At 36.1% G+C, this 15498-nt stretch overlaps 2 protein-coding genes across 2 annotated transcripts; both read right to left on the bottom strand.

Moving 5' to 3' along the window:
* Positions 1-3866: 3866 nt before the first annotated feature.
* On the bottom strand, positions 3867-5246 carry LOC138404589 (uncharacterized). Its single transcript, XM_069509121.1, has 2 exons — positions 5170-5246; positions 3867-4893 (listed from the first exon to the last, which is right to left on the bottom strand). Exons 1-2 carry the CDS (start codon positions 5244-5246, stop codon positions 3867-3869), a joined length of 1104 nt encoding a protein of 367 aa, XP_069365222.1.
* Positions 5247-10910: 5664 nt separating this feature from the next.
* LOC117995776 (uncharacterized) lies at positions 10911-14845 on the bottom strand. The gene is made up of 4 exons (XM_069508601.1): positions 14828-14845; positions 13868-13920; positions 11671-12067; positions 10911-10976 (listed from the first exon to the last, which is right to left on the bottom strand). Exons 1-4 carry the CDS (start codon positions 14843-14845, stop codon positions 10911-10913), a joined length of 534 nt encoding a protein of 177 aa, XP_069364702.1.
* Positions 14846-15498: the final 653 nt, after the last annotated feature.

The raw sequence follows: 15498 nt of genomic DNA, 5'->3' as shown, positions 1-15498 counted from the left end.
GTAAAACGTAGTGATTATATTCTCTTTGGGCAGTGATGACTACCTACTGATAATCTATATAAATTTGTTAATACTAAAGATAAAGAAATATATATATATATAATAATGATTTTGTAAAGTACGTAAATGAATAAAGGCGTGTGGAAGTTCCTACAAGTCCCTTGCAAAGCTCTTCACTTCAGATCTTATGCTTGAGAATAGCTCCTAATATATTCCTCTCTATAGCCAGCGCAACTACTCTTTTGTTACGTGTATACTTAAAAATAAACAATTCTGACCTAATTATTGTTTCATGTAAAAGAATAATAACGCCAACGTTATGCAATACTTTCCACATTTCAATGCAAGTACACAACTCTATAATAGATCTCTTTGCTACGCACTAGTTTACAATAGGAAGTCAAGTTGAAGCAAAACAAAACACAATGTTATGAGATAAAAAGATAACCGTACCGTGAAAACACTACTTTTAACTTCCTTATTTATGGCGGGGAAATGGAATATGAATATTAAAATAACTAGTTTTTCTCCGTTTAAACTCGTATAGTACCTAATAGTGAAATTAGTCTAAAATTTTATAAGGAACTTTAATTGTTGAGAAAGAGCAGAATATGGACTAAGAGACATGCCAGACATCCGTTATTTTATAAAAGCTGAAAGTTTCTCTACGTATTGTCCACTGGGAGAAATGTTAATTTGGATGTTTGTTTGGATCAAGGTGGCTTTAGGAGATAACAGATAATATTCAAGGTGTAAAAAATCTTACGTCAAAGTATAAAGTCTAATTTTTTAAGTTTTCTTCGGAATAATATAAGAAATCACGTCATGCATTGCCAGACACTCAGTATCATGGCAACCCCCTACCAGCAACCCTTAAAGTTTAAAAGTTTAAACATTCTTAAAGCAGACTTATTAAAAGTACCAAGTTCATAATGCTTTCACTGTTAAAAAGTTATGAGATCTCTAGTAGAGCCAAGCCCCTAGCTGAGCTTTGATTTGTGCTGCCCATGGAGCCTGCTCCAAGTATATTATAGTGATCTTAAGTACTCTTAACTGTAGGTACCACATTTATAACAATAAATAACAAATAGCTCTACTTATAAGCCCTGACTCTACAAACCCTACATCTTAGTAAAAAGTATGGCTTGGCCATTTAATATTCGTAGTAGTTTGAGCTGCGCGTTGTTAGATCAATCAGCCAGTCAGCTTTTCTTTTTTTATATTAAAACTAGCCTGTGCGAAGTGTCGCGACTTCGTCCGCGTGGACTACACAAATTTCAAACCCCTATTTCACCTCTTTAGGGATTGATTTTCAAAAATCCTTTCTTAGCGGATGCCTGCGTCATAATATCTACCTGTATGCCAAATTTCAGCCCGATCCGTCTAGTAGTTTGAAGTGTGTGTTGATAGATCAGTCAGTCAGTCACCTTTTACTTTTATATATTTAGATAAAAACAAGTGTGAAAAAAACCATAGATTACCTACAGTGCGTTGCTCGAGTTTCAACATGACTTTCTTTGCGTTGATTACGTTTGTTACTTAGTTATCGCGGATAGTTTATTTTTGGACTTACGTAATATTGAATTTAGGCCGTGTCCAATCCGATGTAATGGACTTTTCGGTTGCAAGTGGTTTAATGACATAATTGCTTTCAAATATCAACGTTTGTTGTTGTTTTTTTATTGATGTTCTAAATACAGGTCAAAGAACCAGTTTAAAACATGTTGTTTTTCCTTGGAAATGAGTGACAGACTAAGGATGGGGTGAAGGCAGTGGCACAGGGTTTGAACTTTGAAGCCAGGGTAGGCATTAGTTAGGTGAGAAGTGAGAACCTGTTTACTGGCTGGTCATAATGAAAAATATGCATTGAGCATTACAGCTGGGGAAAGCAGTGCATTTATGCCTTTATGACCTGCACGCCACTGGGTGAAGGTGGCGATACATCCTGGGCCTCGAGCTTAGAGGACATTCAAACCTTGAGAAATACTCATTAGTCAAACAAATCAAGCCAAAATGTTTCCAGTATGAGCCAATTAGTATTTTATATTTGAGGGCCCCCAAGAAACATTTTTGTAAAATTAAAGAAAGTTGTTCAAGATTGCTTCACTCATGCTTAGTCGAACCCGCTTTTTGGCATTAATTTTTTAATGCAAAAAGCAAGGAAACTTTAACTAAAATAGTCGTGATAGTTTCTACCTACTTTCATTCCCAAAATATTATTATCGTACTGTCATATTATAATCGTATAATGTACCTTACCTATTCCTTATATACCCACCTTATAATATAGCGCAAAGGATAAAAATATTAACGGCCAAAATCTATCTCATCACTAATGTCTCGATAAGTTAAATAGCGATGTTAATTGATACTAACTGCATGGTCCCTTTTGACAGTTATACGATACGTATAGGACGCGACAGGTCGAGATGGCAATCGGGGTATGAGGCGTGGGGACGCCCCGCACACCTGCACGTCACCCGTGATATCCTGTACCGGGTTAGCGTGGGTTCTGTGCGGGTGTGCGGGGCGGGGCGTCCCCACCCCGGCTGCCATCTCGATCTGTTGCGTACTATATATTGTATATGTACGACCGATAGATTGATTACAATAATTTCGGTCGTAAGTAGGTATAGAACGCAACAGTACAAGATGGCAATCGGGGTATGAGGCGGGGGGACGCCTGCACTGAGTGCGGAGGCTGTGCGGGACGTCTCCACCCTATTGCCATTTCCTGTCGCGTACTATACTTAAGTCGATTTAACATTTTATATAAATCAATACTTTTGATAGTCAACAATAATATTTGTAAGTAAAAAGGTAATACCTAATATCATTATAGGTTTACGGAATAATTAATGGGAACTATAATTTGAATTTTAAGATTTCAAAAGAATTAAGTATTAGGTATCTGAAAATGGAAAGATTGCTTGAATAAATAAAAATTGCTTTAATAAATGTACCTACATATTGAATATTGATGAGGCGCATAATATAAATTGAAAATGAGAATATTGATCATTTTTATTTAAATGTATGTAAATGTTAAATATTTAAAATACAATCATAACACCTAAATATAAAATATTATACATATAAAACAATATGTAAAATATAATACATATAAAACAATATTTGTACCTAGCAGCTCTTTATTTGTCCCGTAATTAACATAATTACGAATGTTAACAGATTATTATTATTACAGATGGCATAAAACATAATATTACATGTAATAAACTTAAAACTAATCAACAAATACTTTATTTAAATTAAATTTGGTGAAATTAGTTTAACTTAGCATGTAACGTAAAGTAATTTTAATTTCTTATTTTATAAATTTTCTTACAAGTTAAAATAAATATATTCTGAGTCTCGGGAAATAGGAAAGCCAATGACCTCTAGTTATCAACAGTTGTCAATTGCAAACTACTGTTTGAAAAAAAATTCGTACATTCTTAGTACCATACCTATTAAAAAATATTAAAAATAAATTGAGCGATGGCAAACAAACCGGTGTAATTACACTTCTGATCAAATATTTTTTTCTTTAATCCGGACGATTTTCAAACAAATCTGATCTCATTTCGAAGCAAAACGGTCGAAAACTATGCTTAAATTGAGATCAAAGTTTGTGATTTTGATCAAAACGGTACAGTAGATATACAATGAACCAAAAGCCTAATTTGGTACAGCAGATATTTCAGCAGCTGGTGCTATATTTCATGCAATCACACCAGCTTCTCAAATCTCAATTGAATCAAAATAATAAATTTCAAAGAGAAAAGACGCCATATTATGGTAATACACTCACTCTAATTTTAAATTTGACCGCACCACTGAGACGCACTATTAATGATCTTCATTTAATATGCAACAGTTTCAATTCCCCCAGTATTAATAGCACGTTGTAAGCCAGCTTCTCTTGAGAAACTAACAGGAGTATCATCCTGGTCAGCTTCAGCAAACGATAGAACCGAAGCACCACCTAAATCATTGCCTAATACAGAATTATCGCTATTGTCGTACCCTGTCACCCCAGAGTAAGACGGTTGAACATTTGGTATAGACTGGGCTGACTGACTTTGTATTGTAAAATCTTCGAGGTTGGCATAAGAAGTCTGTGGTTGAGCATTAGAAAAAGGATCTGTATTGGGTGACTGATTATAATTTGAATGGGTTATACCGGTGTTTGAAAAAGAATCGCTCTGTTCAGCCGCGTTTTTCAAATGTCCAAATGTCCCTGGATATGATTCAGATAAAGAATTGACAGAAGAAAATACGTCTTCTTCACTTTCGTCACCTTGTTCTGTTACTTGGTAACCTGTTGATCCTGTGTTTAAAGCTCCAGGTAAAGAATCGAATACCTTAACTTGTTGTACTGTATGCACGACTCCATGTAATTGAGGACTTGGTATATTCGGGACTGATGGTAAGAAGGAGCTATGATCACTCCCGAATGACGGAGTTGGGCTATAGTTAATAGATGGTGGTGCGTAGTTTACCGTCGGAGGGTCGTAGTTGATTGGGGGCGGATCATAGCTTGGTACATCGTGGTGCTTGTAACTATGGTGTCCATCATGACCGGAATGAGAATGATGTCCAGAATGTCCATGTTTCCCGTGATGCCCTTGTTTCCCATGATGCCCATGGTTTCCGTGAATTTTATTACCAACGCTAGAATGTCCTTTGGATACAATATGGGACGAACTTTTCGCATGGTGATGAGTGTGATGAAACTTCGGTGGCCCATGTGGAATGATGGGCTTGTGATGATGATGGTGGTGATGGTGATGCTCCTTCTTTGGTTTGTGATGATGGTGATGAATAGTGATTACTTTCGTATGATGATCGTGATGAAAGAATTCTGGAACGTGCACCTTTACGTGGTCACTGCAAACAAAATTTTGTTCAAATTAATTTAAATCGATGTGGAATATTTAGCATATAATATACGAATATCAACAAAAATTAAATGACCTTCGCAAGCACTAGTTGATTGAGTTTTTTAAAAATCGCTTTAGCCTTATTAAAATAGTTTAAAAAATTACAAATTTACCGAAACATATACCTAACCTCATTAGTTATACACATAGGTACGTGTAAATCATCGAATCAAACAACGACAGATAGAAACTGACAATTCCTAATAAAAATAAAATAACTTACTGGCTTTCCTCGTGACCATCCGCATCGCTATCCACAAACAACACTACCAAAACCAATATATACTTTACGTAATCCATTATGTTTGGACACTGTAACGGTCTTTGTTAAGATTAGGATAAATACTAAGCACAAACTGTTATTCATAAACTGTATACGCAACCCTACATTTTATTTTATTCCACCTTTTAAAATTTTAGCTGCAGTATTGTTTATATTAGATCACTTTTCATCGCAAGCTCCCGCACTGCTTTCTGATCTGGATTGAACAACGAAATATTGTGAGTTGACCATTTATCTCTTATTTCACTTAAATAAACCCATAACAAAAAGATAACAATTGCATTCATCGCCGCAGCAACCTACCTCATTTTGAACATAGCTATGCATTCTAAAATCGCTTCAATGCTTTTGACATTAAGATCCGTATTCGGGTGTACTTATTTAGAGCATGAGAAGTAGTAGGCGAGGTGTAATACAACTATTTCGCTACCGTTCCAAAACAACGCATTCGATGAGGCCTTTGACTGGATGCCGTAACCGTGTTGCATATTAGAGTTATTGGGTTGCGTTCGACTCGCCAAATCAGTTCCGTCAAAAATGTAGCTCGTTTTTGCTATGGTTCCGTAGCAAAACAAGGAACCCTGATAGTTTCATCCAGTCCGTCTGGACATCTGTCTGTCTGTTTATCAATCCGTCTCTCTGTGTGTCACAGCTCGTTTAGAAATGAACTAGTATAATAATAAGTATAAGAGCTGTAATGTTGGAATTTACTACAGTTATAGAAATGTAAAATGAAAAGTCTTACGTCACGGGCGCCAGGATATATCCCAAGCGTAAGGAGGGATTTCAGAGCAACTCCCGAGCGAGGGTGTTGCATCTAGAATCCAGAGTGAAGCGCGGGGTTTAGGGGTGCCCAAGATTAAGACAGTATTTCTCCCAAGTTCAATACTCTACTTTTCACACCTTGCGAAACAATAAAATCAAAATCTTCGTATGCTTAAATACGTACCTACCTATCTAATATCTATATATATGTCTATAGTATTTTAAAATCAATTTTTTTTGGAATGGCTCATTCAGTGACTGCACGATAGGTGCCACAAAAATCAGTTCATAATTGGCGGAGAAATCGCGTAACAAACATACAAAAAAAAAAACATACAGTTGAATTGAGAACCCCCTCCTTTTTTTGAAGTCGGTTAAAAAAATCGTTGGGAGTTATCGGTGTCAAATACGAGCAAGTATAGTTCACGACAGGTCGAGATGGCAATAGGGGTATGAGGCGAGGGAACCCCCCACACACTCGCACGTCTCCCGCGCTATCTCGCGCCGGGTTAGTGTGGCCCGCGGGGTCTGTGCGGGCGTCCCCACCCCGATTGTCATCTCAACCTGTCGCGTACTATACCTTGGTGCAATGCACTTCTGCAGTTTATTGGTGCTGCGACGTAGCCTATTTTGACACGTCTTTCAGGGTTCCGTTCCCGAAGAGTGCCAACGGGACTCTATTTCTCGCCATCCGTCCGTCCATCCGTCGATCCATCTGTCTGTCAGCAGGCTGTACCTATCTTGCGAATCGTAATAGGCATAGTTGAAATTTTCACAGAATGTGTAGGTATTTCTATTGCTGCTAAAACAACAAAATTAAAATGGCCGTCATAAAATATAACGTGTAATTTTTTGTACAAAGGTACGAAACCCTTCATGTGCGAGCCCAACTCGCACTTGACTGATTTTTTACATTAACTCAAACTCAATTTCATTTAAGTACTTTGGTTTAACGGCGGCAACGCACTCTTTGATTCTCAAGTTTTGTATTTCTTTAAAGAGCTGGCCCATTGAATTAAATTAAATATCTTCCCTCTCCTGGAACCTCTTTTAATACACGCTAGAACTCCGATTGCCGACGTGTTTTTGAAGCAACTTGATTTTCACCATTTTGTCATGTGAGCGTACTCGGAAATGTTAGCAATATCCTAGCATTTCTGTTGTTCAAATATATTCCATGTCTGTGATAGCCATTCCATGTAATAGCTGTGATAGCCTAGTGGTTAGGACGTCCACCTTCTAATCGGAGGTCGCGGGTTCGATCCCGGGCACGCACCTCTAACTTTTTAGAGCTATGTGCGTTTTAAGTAATTAAATATCACTTGCTTTAACGGTGAAGAAAAACATCGTGAGGAAACCTGCATGCCTGAGAGTTCTCCGTAATGTTCTCAAAGGTGTGTGAAGTCTACCAATCCGCACAAGGCCAGCGTGGTAGACTATGGCCAAAACCCTTCTCACTCTGAGAGGAGACCCGTGCTCTATAGTGAGCCAGTGATGGGTTGATCATGATCATTCCATGACTTCGCACATGGCGTTAGAGAATGAAAGCCGTGATTTCCGATTACTTTCATGTATATTATAATAAAAAGTAGAACCTCTATCAGCTGGTGATCAGCTACGTGTTAGGTTAAAAAGTAGAAACTCTACCTACTGATGATCTAAACTGAAAGAAAATGAAAAAAAATAGATAAAAAAAGATAGAAAAGAAGTAAAGGGAATGTTCTAAGAGGCTATCTACACTTTTTCTGATTCCTTTCTTAGCCATATCCGTATTTTGTATAATGTGGTGGACGGATTATGAGCAGATTATGGAGCAGCTATGCCCATAGGAAGAGTTTTTTTTTTTTAATTTCGATACAAGTTAAAGTGCTTGATCTCACTTGATCGTAAGTGATTATGTCGTCTAAGATGGAAGCGGGCTTACCTGCAAGGGCTATGCCAGTTTTAATTAAACTCATGGCCATACCCCTTTGGTTTCTACACGACATCGAACCGGAACGCTAAATCTATTGATGGCATGGCTTTACCGGCAGGGTGGTAACTAGCCACGGCAGAAGCCTCCCAACAGACCAGATCAGATATTTTTAAATTATCAAATTCCAAACCTCTGCCGGAAATCGAACCCGGGACCTCTCACTACTAAGACCACAACGCTTACCACTGCGCCAATCCGGCTAACGGCTATCGGTCGTCAAGAGTGGAGCGAAGTCAGCTTTTTTTACTGTGGTATGCTTACAGCTAGATACAGAAATGAACGCGTTCAAGCCCGTCCACACACTGTGCAGAAGAAGTACGTGGCCGTGCCATGGCATGACTCCTTTACAGTAAGTAAGTTTGCGGCTGAGACCCGCGCACTGAACAAGGAAACAGCTGATTTTCTCCCATATGGTCGTAACTCTATAAATGCGCTGCGACTCTTTTCGACGCCACTCGCCGCTCCTTCACTCAATTCATTATTATGCTACTCGATTGCGGTAGAATGACAGCTTCAATGTCACGATCGCAATCACCGCTTGACGGTTGACGCTTGCTCACTATTGCCTACAATGCAGTTTTGCAACAAGAACCGCACAAATTCAGCCAATCGGAACAATTGAGATTATAATAAAGATTGTTGCTATCAGCGCTCGCGATATATCTATATTTTTAAATACGTACGTCGTACTCGTATACTTACCTAATTATTGATCTAACCCAGTGATATACCCTGCTATAATAGCTCAATGATCTTACCATTACGCCCGAAACTTTGCTGTTTAATGTGAATAGACCCTCTGCATACCATTCAAGTTATGTAGGCATCATAGAGATTGGTAAATGTTTCAAATCTGATTTCCCATTAGATTTTAATTGACCGTTACGTTCCGTCCTGACCCGATTTATTGGTTTCCCTCGGGAACCAGCGATTGTACCCACTAGCTTTATAAACGTGTAGAGAATTAAGCCATTCTTCATTCGTTTGACCAATCATTATGGCAATAGGTGGAAATAAAACAAATCCTGTAAAATATACTGTAGATGCGTAATATATGTATAGCCATGATAGCCTAATAGTTGAGACGTCCGCCTCCTATTGGGATTATTTATGAAAACGAAATTCGACAGCAATACTCCAAATAAACATATTCAGTAATTACTTAGTAATAGGTTAGTAAAAAATCCTTCGCAAAATTTGAATAATATACCTAAGTATCTAAATATACGAAAGTAAAACTAAATAAAACCATACTAAAACGGTATAAGTATCTACCCAAATATTGAAAATTCGCATCAGCCCTTTTATAAAAAAAATATTTAACATAAGTTTTATTATATTGTGTTAAATAATATTTCTGTTTTCTTGTATTGCATTTCGCTTTGCGCAATGTCCTATTAAGTATATAAATCCTAGCACCGAATGTAGTGCATTACTGAAATAAAACAAAACCTTATTCATAATTATTTATTTTCTTATTTTTACTTTTCTAACATTAAAGAAATACAATTACATAAAATATTAAAGATATGTTTAGCCTTAAATACTGTGATAAATATTTAATATTAATAGATTTTAAAATAAAACTTCTTCAGAGTAACTTAGATCTTTTTGGCGATCATTTTCAATACAGTACGGAAGTAATGCAAACATTACCTCCGTACGCATTTCAATAGTAGCGAAACAGAACAGCTGTTTTGAGGGTGCCATCTTTTGATCTTTTAGCTAGTTGTTTTAAAGTGTCAAGTAGATAGTGCCCTAAATTAAATGCTCTATTTTTTAATTACGGCTCATTTTCAAAACTACTGAATTCTTACATGATAAAACATCTTCGACACGTGAACGGTTCAACGTGAAACCATCATTTACTACCAGAACTTAGATTAACTACGATCGATAGGTACTAATCATATACAATTAAATTGTTTAGTACTTATAATACAGTAAACAAAAATAAATAACACGTGTCTTTGGTAAGTAAGAGATAACTTAGAGATAAAAAATGAATAAATCAGAACATACATAATTACAGATACATAATTGTCATGTAAAATACCTAGTTACATTCTTATTTTGTACAATTGATTTGGCTTGAATTCGAACGTTGACAATTCCAAGTCAAGGCGCTTTAAACGATCGCACTTGTTTGTCAAACTACATTTGTAGAGAATTTTATCAAAAATAATTTCAGATGACCAGTACGGTATTTGACAAGTAGTCAAATCAGTAACTTTTTATCAAACGTCAAAACGCGCACTTAGTATGCGATTTTCTATGAAATACTGGAATGTGACGTCACATCATAATGACGTACTTTTTTAGTTTAATCGATGATTTAAAATGGTTACTACACTTAAAAGTAACAAAGGACGTGGATTTTACGTATTTTGGAAGACCCTTTATTTAATAATCACTAAGAAATAATTTATTTTTGATGTATGATGTCAAATACCCAATTGAGATCTCACTAATAACAATTTGAAATACTGAATAAACTTAATTTAATTTAGTAGTATTAAAGTAATAAAGTTTTTATCTTAATCTATTGGTAGGTTCATTTGACTATTAAAAACCACTTATAAAAGTGCCTATATTTGAATAAAAAATATTAATTTTACTCTACTTTTACTATGAACGGTTTAGTACTATCTTAAAGCCCTTATAGACGGTAAAGATTATAATGATTATATACTCGTGGATACTTACAAAACCGTAGTAGGTACATATATTTTGAGAACGCCATATTATTTACTATATGTATCTAACTGGCATGTCAAAGTACGGTTCTACTTACTTAAACCGTACTTTTCAACTTTTGCGTGACAAAATGTATGCACTATATAGCTATGACTTAGCAGCAAGCTTTACCAGCCAGACATCAAAACATTGGCTACTTGACAAACAAGTTCAGTTGTTTAAAGGGACTTTAACATACATTAATTTATTGGAACAAACTGGCGAGCGTGGGGTTTGAATCATATTCAACAGGTCGAGCCGACGTCGTTACCTGAAACAATTAAATTAATAATAAAATTAGTAATTACTTATCTACACCACTTATTACATTGTTAGTAAAACTCAATGCGCTACGGAAACTGCACAGCAAGACTCGAAACTGAATGTGACATCTTTCTCTGCTTAGAGTTGTGATTCCTTTCTATTAATCAGTCATAAGTCATTGACTTATATATTAGGTACTTCATATGGACAGGGCTATTGAACAAACAAAATGGCACCGACTCAGTGGTGCTTTAGCACCAAGGCAACCTCAGTGACGTCTGGATTTCAAACGGGTCGTTCATTAGTATCTAAGAGGTGGCGCTGATTTATTTGGTTCCAAAACCGTGAAAAAAATTGTTCGCTTTCAGACCATATCTTGTCATTAATATCAATGGTCATAAGTGCAGTGGCAGTGGGCAGGCCACGTCTGCCGCATAACCGACAGTCGCTGGAGCAGACGTGTTCTGGAGTGGAGACCGCGTATCGGCAAGATACAAGATCGAAGCTCTTCTATCTTGTATTGCAAACCGTAGCATGAGCTATAGGGCGTTTGTGCCCTTATTCGTATTCGGTTCGAATCCGTGATACTTCGAAGTGGCCGTCATACAAATACGTACATTCAATTCGTATTTTTTTCACGGATCCGTAAAATCACGGATGAGTGCACAAACTGGGTAGGTTTATAAAAGCTTTATACTTACAAAATATGCCAACGTTTTGTCATCACGCCTGAACAGCGGGATGCTCAGTCGTTTTGGTATCCCTGGAATATCCCGAGTCAGGCTGCTGAGCTCCAGGGGTAGGTTTAGTAGCCCATCAGGCAAAAATTCCGGGATCCCAACATCTGATACCGTTTTACCATGAGATTTGATCGGTGGTTCATCAAGGTGCATATGGTGGAAATGTTCATGCTCATCTGCTGAAGGTAGATGATCAAAATGGTCCAAGTGGTCATAGTGGTCCAGGGGATCAATGTGTTCGATGTGGTCCAAGTGATCGCGATGTGTGTGATGGTGGTGCACTGTCTTGTACACTGTGTGCGTGTGTTTGACCTTTTTCACTTTGTATGGGACGTGGATGATCACTTTTTTGGTTCTTCTGAAATATAAAAATGATTTTTTACTTATACAGGGTGTAACCAAAAGGCTAGCAAAAACGAAGGCAGGTGATAGTATTAAAGATTACTGATATGATATCACAAAAAAACCTATATTTTGTAAATGTTCACGATGTATTAAAAATACTAAATCGCTAAAACTACAAAATGGGGCAAATGGCTATCGGTATTGGATTGTGTTTAGATAGTATTACTATAATGCTAAGTTTTTGCTGGCAGCCTGGTTACACCATGTATGCTTGGCATGTTTCTTCTGGATACACTAGCTTACTATTGGCGAAATAATTATTAAAATTGGTTCAGTAGTTTCAGATTTTAATGATTAGAAATTCGCATAACTTCTAAACTTCACTATAGATTTAAATGTAGTTTTCACTAGCACAAATAAGTCTCGGTAAGCCCCTCGTACCTTTATTATAAACTAGCTTTTGCCCGCGGCTTCGCCCGCGTGGCCTACAGAAAACAAATGGATTTTTTTGGCAAAAACATAGGACTTTCTTTTAACCTTTCAACCCTCATTTTACCCCTTGAGGCCCGTAAGATTTTCGTAAAAATCTTAGCTGACACCTACCTTCCAAACTTCAAGTTATATAACAATATCCTTTAATATTAAGTTAATAATCCCCTATTTTACCACATTTAAGGGGAATTTTCCAAAACAACTTATACAGATTTTTATTATTTAAAGCTGACGACCTAAAATATGTTGCTTTCACGTCTGTAACTTTAAAAACATAGACAGTTCATATAACCTCCCACCCCCATTCCACCCTCTTAGGGAAGAATTTTCTGAAAACCGTTTCTTAGCTGACATCTAAGTCTTATACATAACCTACTTTCCAAATTTCAAGTTAATTAACAATAATAAAACTTTCCCATACATAATTTCATCCCCTATTTTACCACCCTTAAGGGGAAATTTCCCAGAATAACTTCTACAGGTTTTTATTATTTAAAACTAATAACCTAAATCCCGAATTTTATGTATCTATCTTTAAAAACATAGGACTTTGATATAATCTTCCACCCCCATTCCACCCACTTAGGGAAGGATTTTCTGAAAACCGTTTCTTAGCTGACACCTAAGTCTTATAAAGAACCTACTTTCCAAATTTCACGTTAATTAACAATAATAAAACTTTCCCATACAAACTTTCATCCCCTCTCTTACCACCCTTAAGGGAAGTTTTTCCAGAATAACTTCTACAGGTTTTTATTATTTAAAACTAATAACCTTAATCTCGATTTTAACGTCTGTAACTTCAAAAACCTAGGACTTTCAATTAACCTTCCAACCCCCATTTCATCCCTTTAGGGGGGATTTTCTCATAGTCGTTTCTTAGCTGACACCTCACCTCAATAAAAACCTACTTTCCAAATTTCGAGTTAATAATATCAATAATTAAAACTTTCTCATACAAACTTTCATCCCCCATTTTACCACCATGGGTGAATTTTCCAAAAATCCTGAAACACGTATTTCTTCATTTGTGACCGAAAACTCAAATACCAATTTTCGTGCAAATAACCTGAAAAATGACGGACTTTCATACAAACTTCCATCCCCCATTTAACCCACTTAGGGGTAGAATTTCGAAAAATCCTTTCTTAGTGGATACCTACTCTTTACAAAATAATATATACCCTCCAAATTTTATGTCTTTAGGACCAGTGGACCAGTGGACCAGTGGCTATGCGTTGATATATATGTCAGTCAGTCAGTCAGTCAGTCAGTCAGTCAGGACTTTGCATTTTATATATAGATATGAAATTTCACTTACCCTTCTGTACATGTGACAAGTATTGCTAGGAAGACCGCGAGGCAAAAAAGTAGCTGTGGATAAATAGTTAATAAAATATAATCATTTAGTTTACAGGGATATTTCCTTTATATCTTTAAATCAAACATCTTTCTACCTTTGTTTTTTAAGCATAATACTAAACTAAATTATTATATGCCAACCTTCAAAATATTAACAAAAAAAACTAATAATATTAGCAAAAAAAGAAAAACCTATGTATGAAAATATTCAACAAGGAAAATTGATTGGTAGGCAATCTTGATGAATCCAGTTGGTTTGTGCCTTGTGGAGTCTTCACAATAAATATTTAATAGAATTTTAGGTACTTAATTTGGATCATATTGATCGTCATCCATAGTCAAAGGCAAAGTAAAAAGTAATTTGAAGTACAATTAGGTAGATTTTTACGAATACAAAATCACTGGTAATAAATAATAATTTTCATTATAAGTATATTTTTATATTCATTATTGGCAAACACTTGGCCACAATCACACCTGATGGAGAGTGATGATGTGGCCTAAGATAGGACGCGTTTGCCAAGACGTATTGGGGTATAGACTGGTATATACAGTGACAACCATGTTTGTGAACATCTGTTCCAAAATACATACTATTTTCTATAAATTGACTACATAAAACATTAATATTTTGAGAGATTGCACTGATATTTCATTTTCCAGAAAACTATGTTCTGTAAGATAAGATGTCAGTGCACTATTACAGTTAGGAATTCCTAGATACACAGAAACAATGCTCATGTAATAATATAATACATTATGTGACCTATAGTAATAAAATAAAAATGTCAAAGAAAATTTATATAATATAACGTAATAGCAAAAAGAAACAAAACATAAGAAAGTAATTAATATAATAAATACTCATGGGTGAGCAATAATACGAGATAGTATTGTTTTAAAGCCCTAAAAAACATACCACTGATCGGCAATCCATAATCAAGAATCTATTGTTATCGGAACAATGTGATGGAAAACACTTTTCAAGCAAAAACGAAAGCTCTTATGAGAGAGCAAATTATAAGTCGCGAATGATTGAAAATGTAGTGTTTATACGCGTGAACACAAACCGATAATGAAAGCCGATTCAATTGTTATAACTTATATATGCCACACATGGTTACATCCAGGCGTATCCATCCCTCTTTAGAAAATTTTCTCACATCTACCCATCTCTTTTACTAATTCTTTCAATTTTTCTCTTCAGCGTTTAATATCTTCAGAAACTTAGGTGTCAAAGGAATTTCCTTAGCTCTCATTAGAAAGGCTTAGATTTGCTTGACGACAATCTTCTTTATTGCAAAGCAATAATGAGTAGTTGGAGCTTCCTTACCTAGAAGATTCCATTATATTACCAGGAAACTCGCACACCAGAAAACCCATACCTTAGCGTTTCTTAAGCAATAACGTTTTCTCTATGTTATGGTACGTTGAAGGAGGAACAAGGTTGTAAAGTTCCTGAGCATACTCTCCAAAGCAGATAGAAAATCGATAAATATGCAACATTTTTTTATTCATTATAGGCACGCGCTTAACAACAATCAAACCCAAATTCAACGAAAGTGATAATGTGGCCTTTTATGCGACTAG

This window comes from Maniola hyperantus, chromosome Z (assembly GCF_902806685.2).
Source record: "Maniola hyperantus chromosome Z, iAphHyp1.2, whole genome shotgun sequence".
NCBI lineage: Eukaryota > Metazoa > Arthropoda > Insecta > Lepidoptera > Nymphalidae > Maniola > Maniola hyperantus.
Note: the sequence above shows the minus strand (reverse complement) of the source record. Positions and strands in the feature narration are given on the sequence as shown.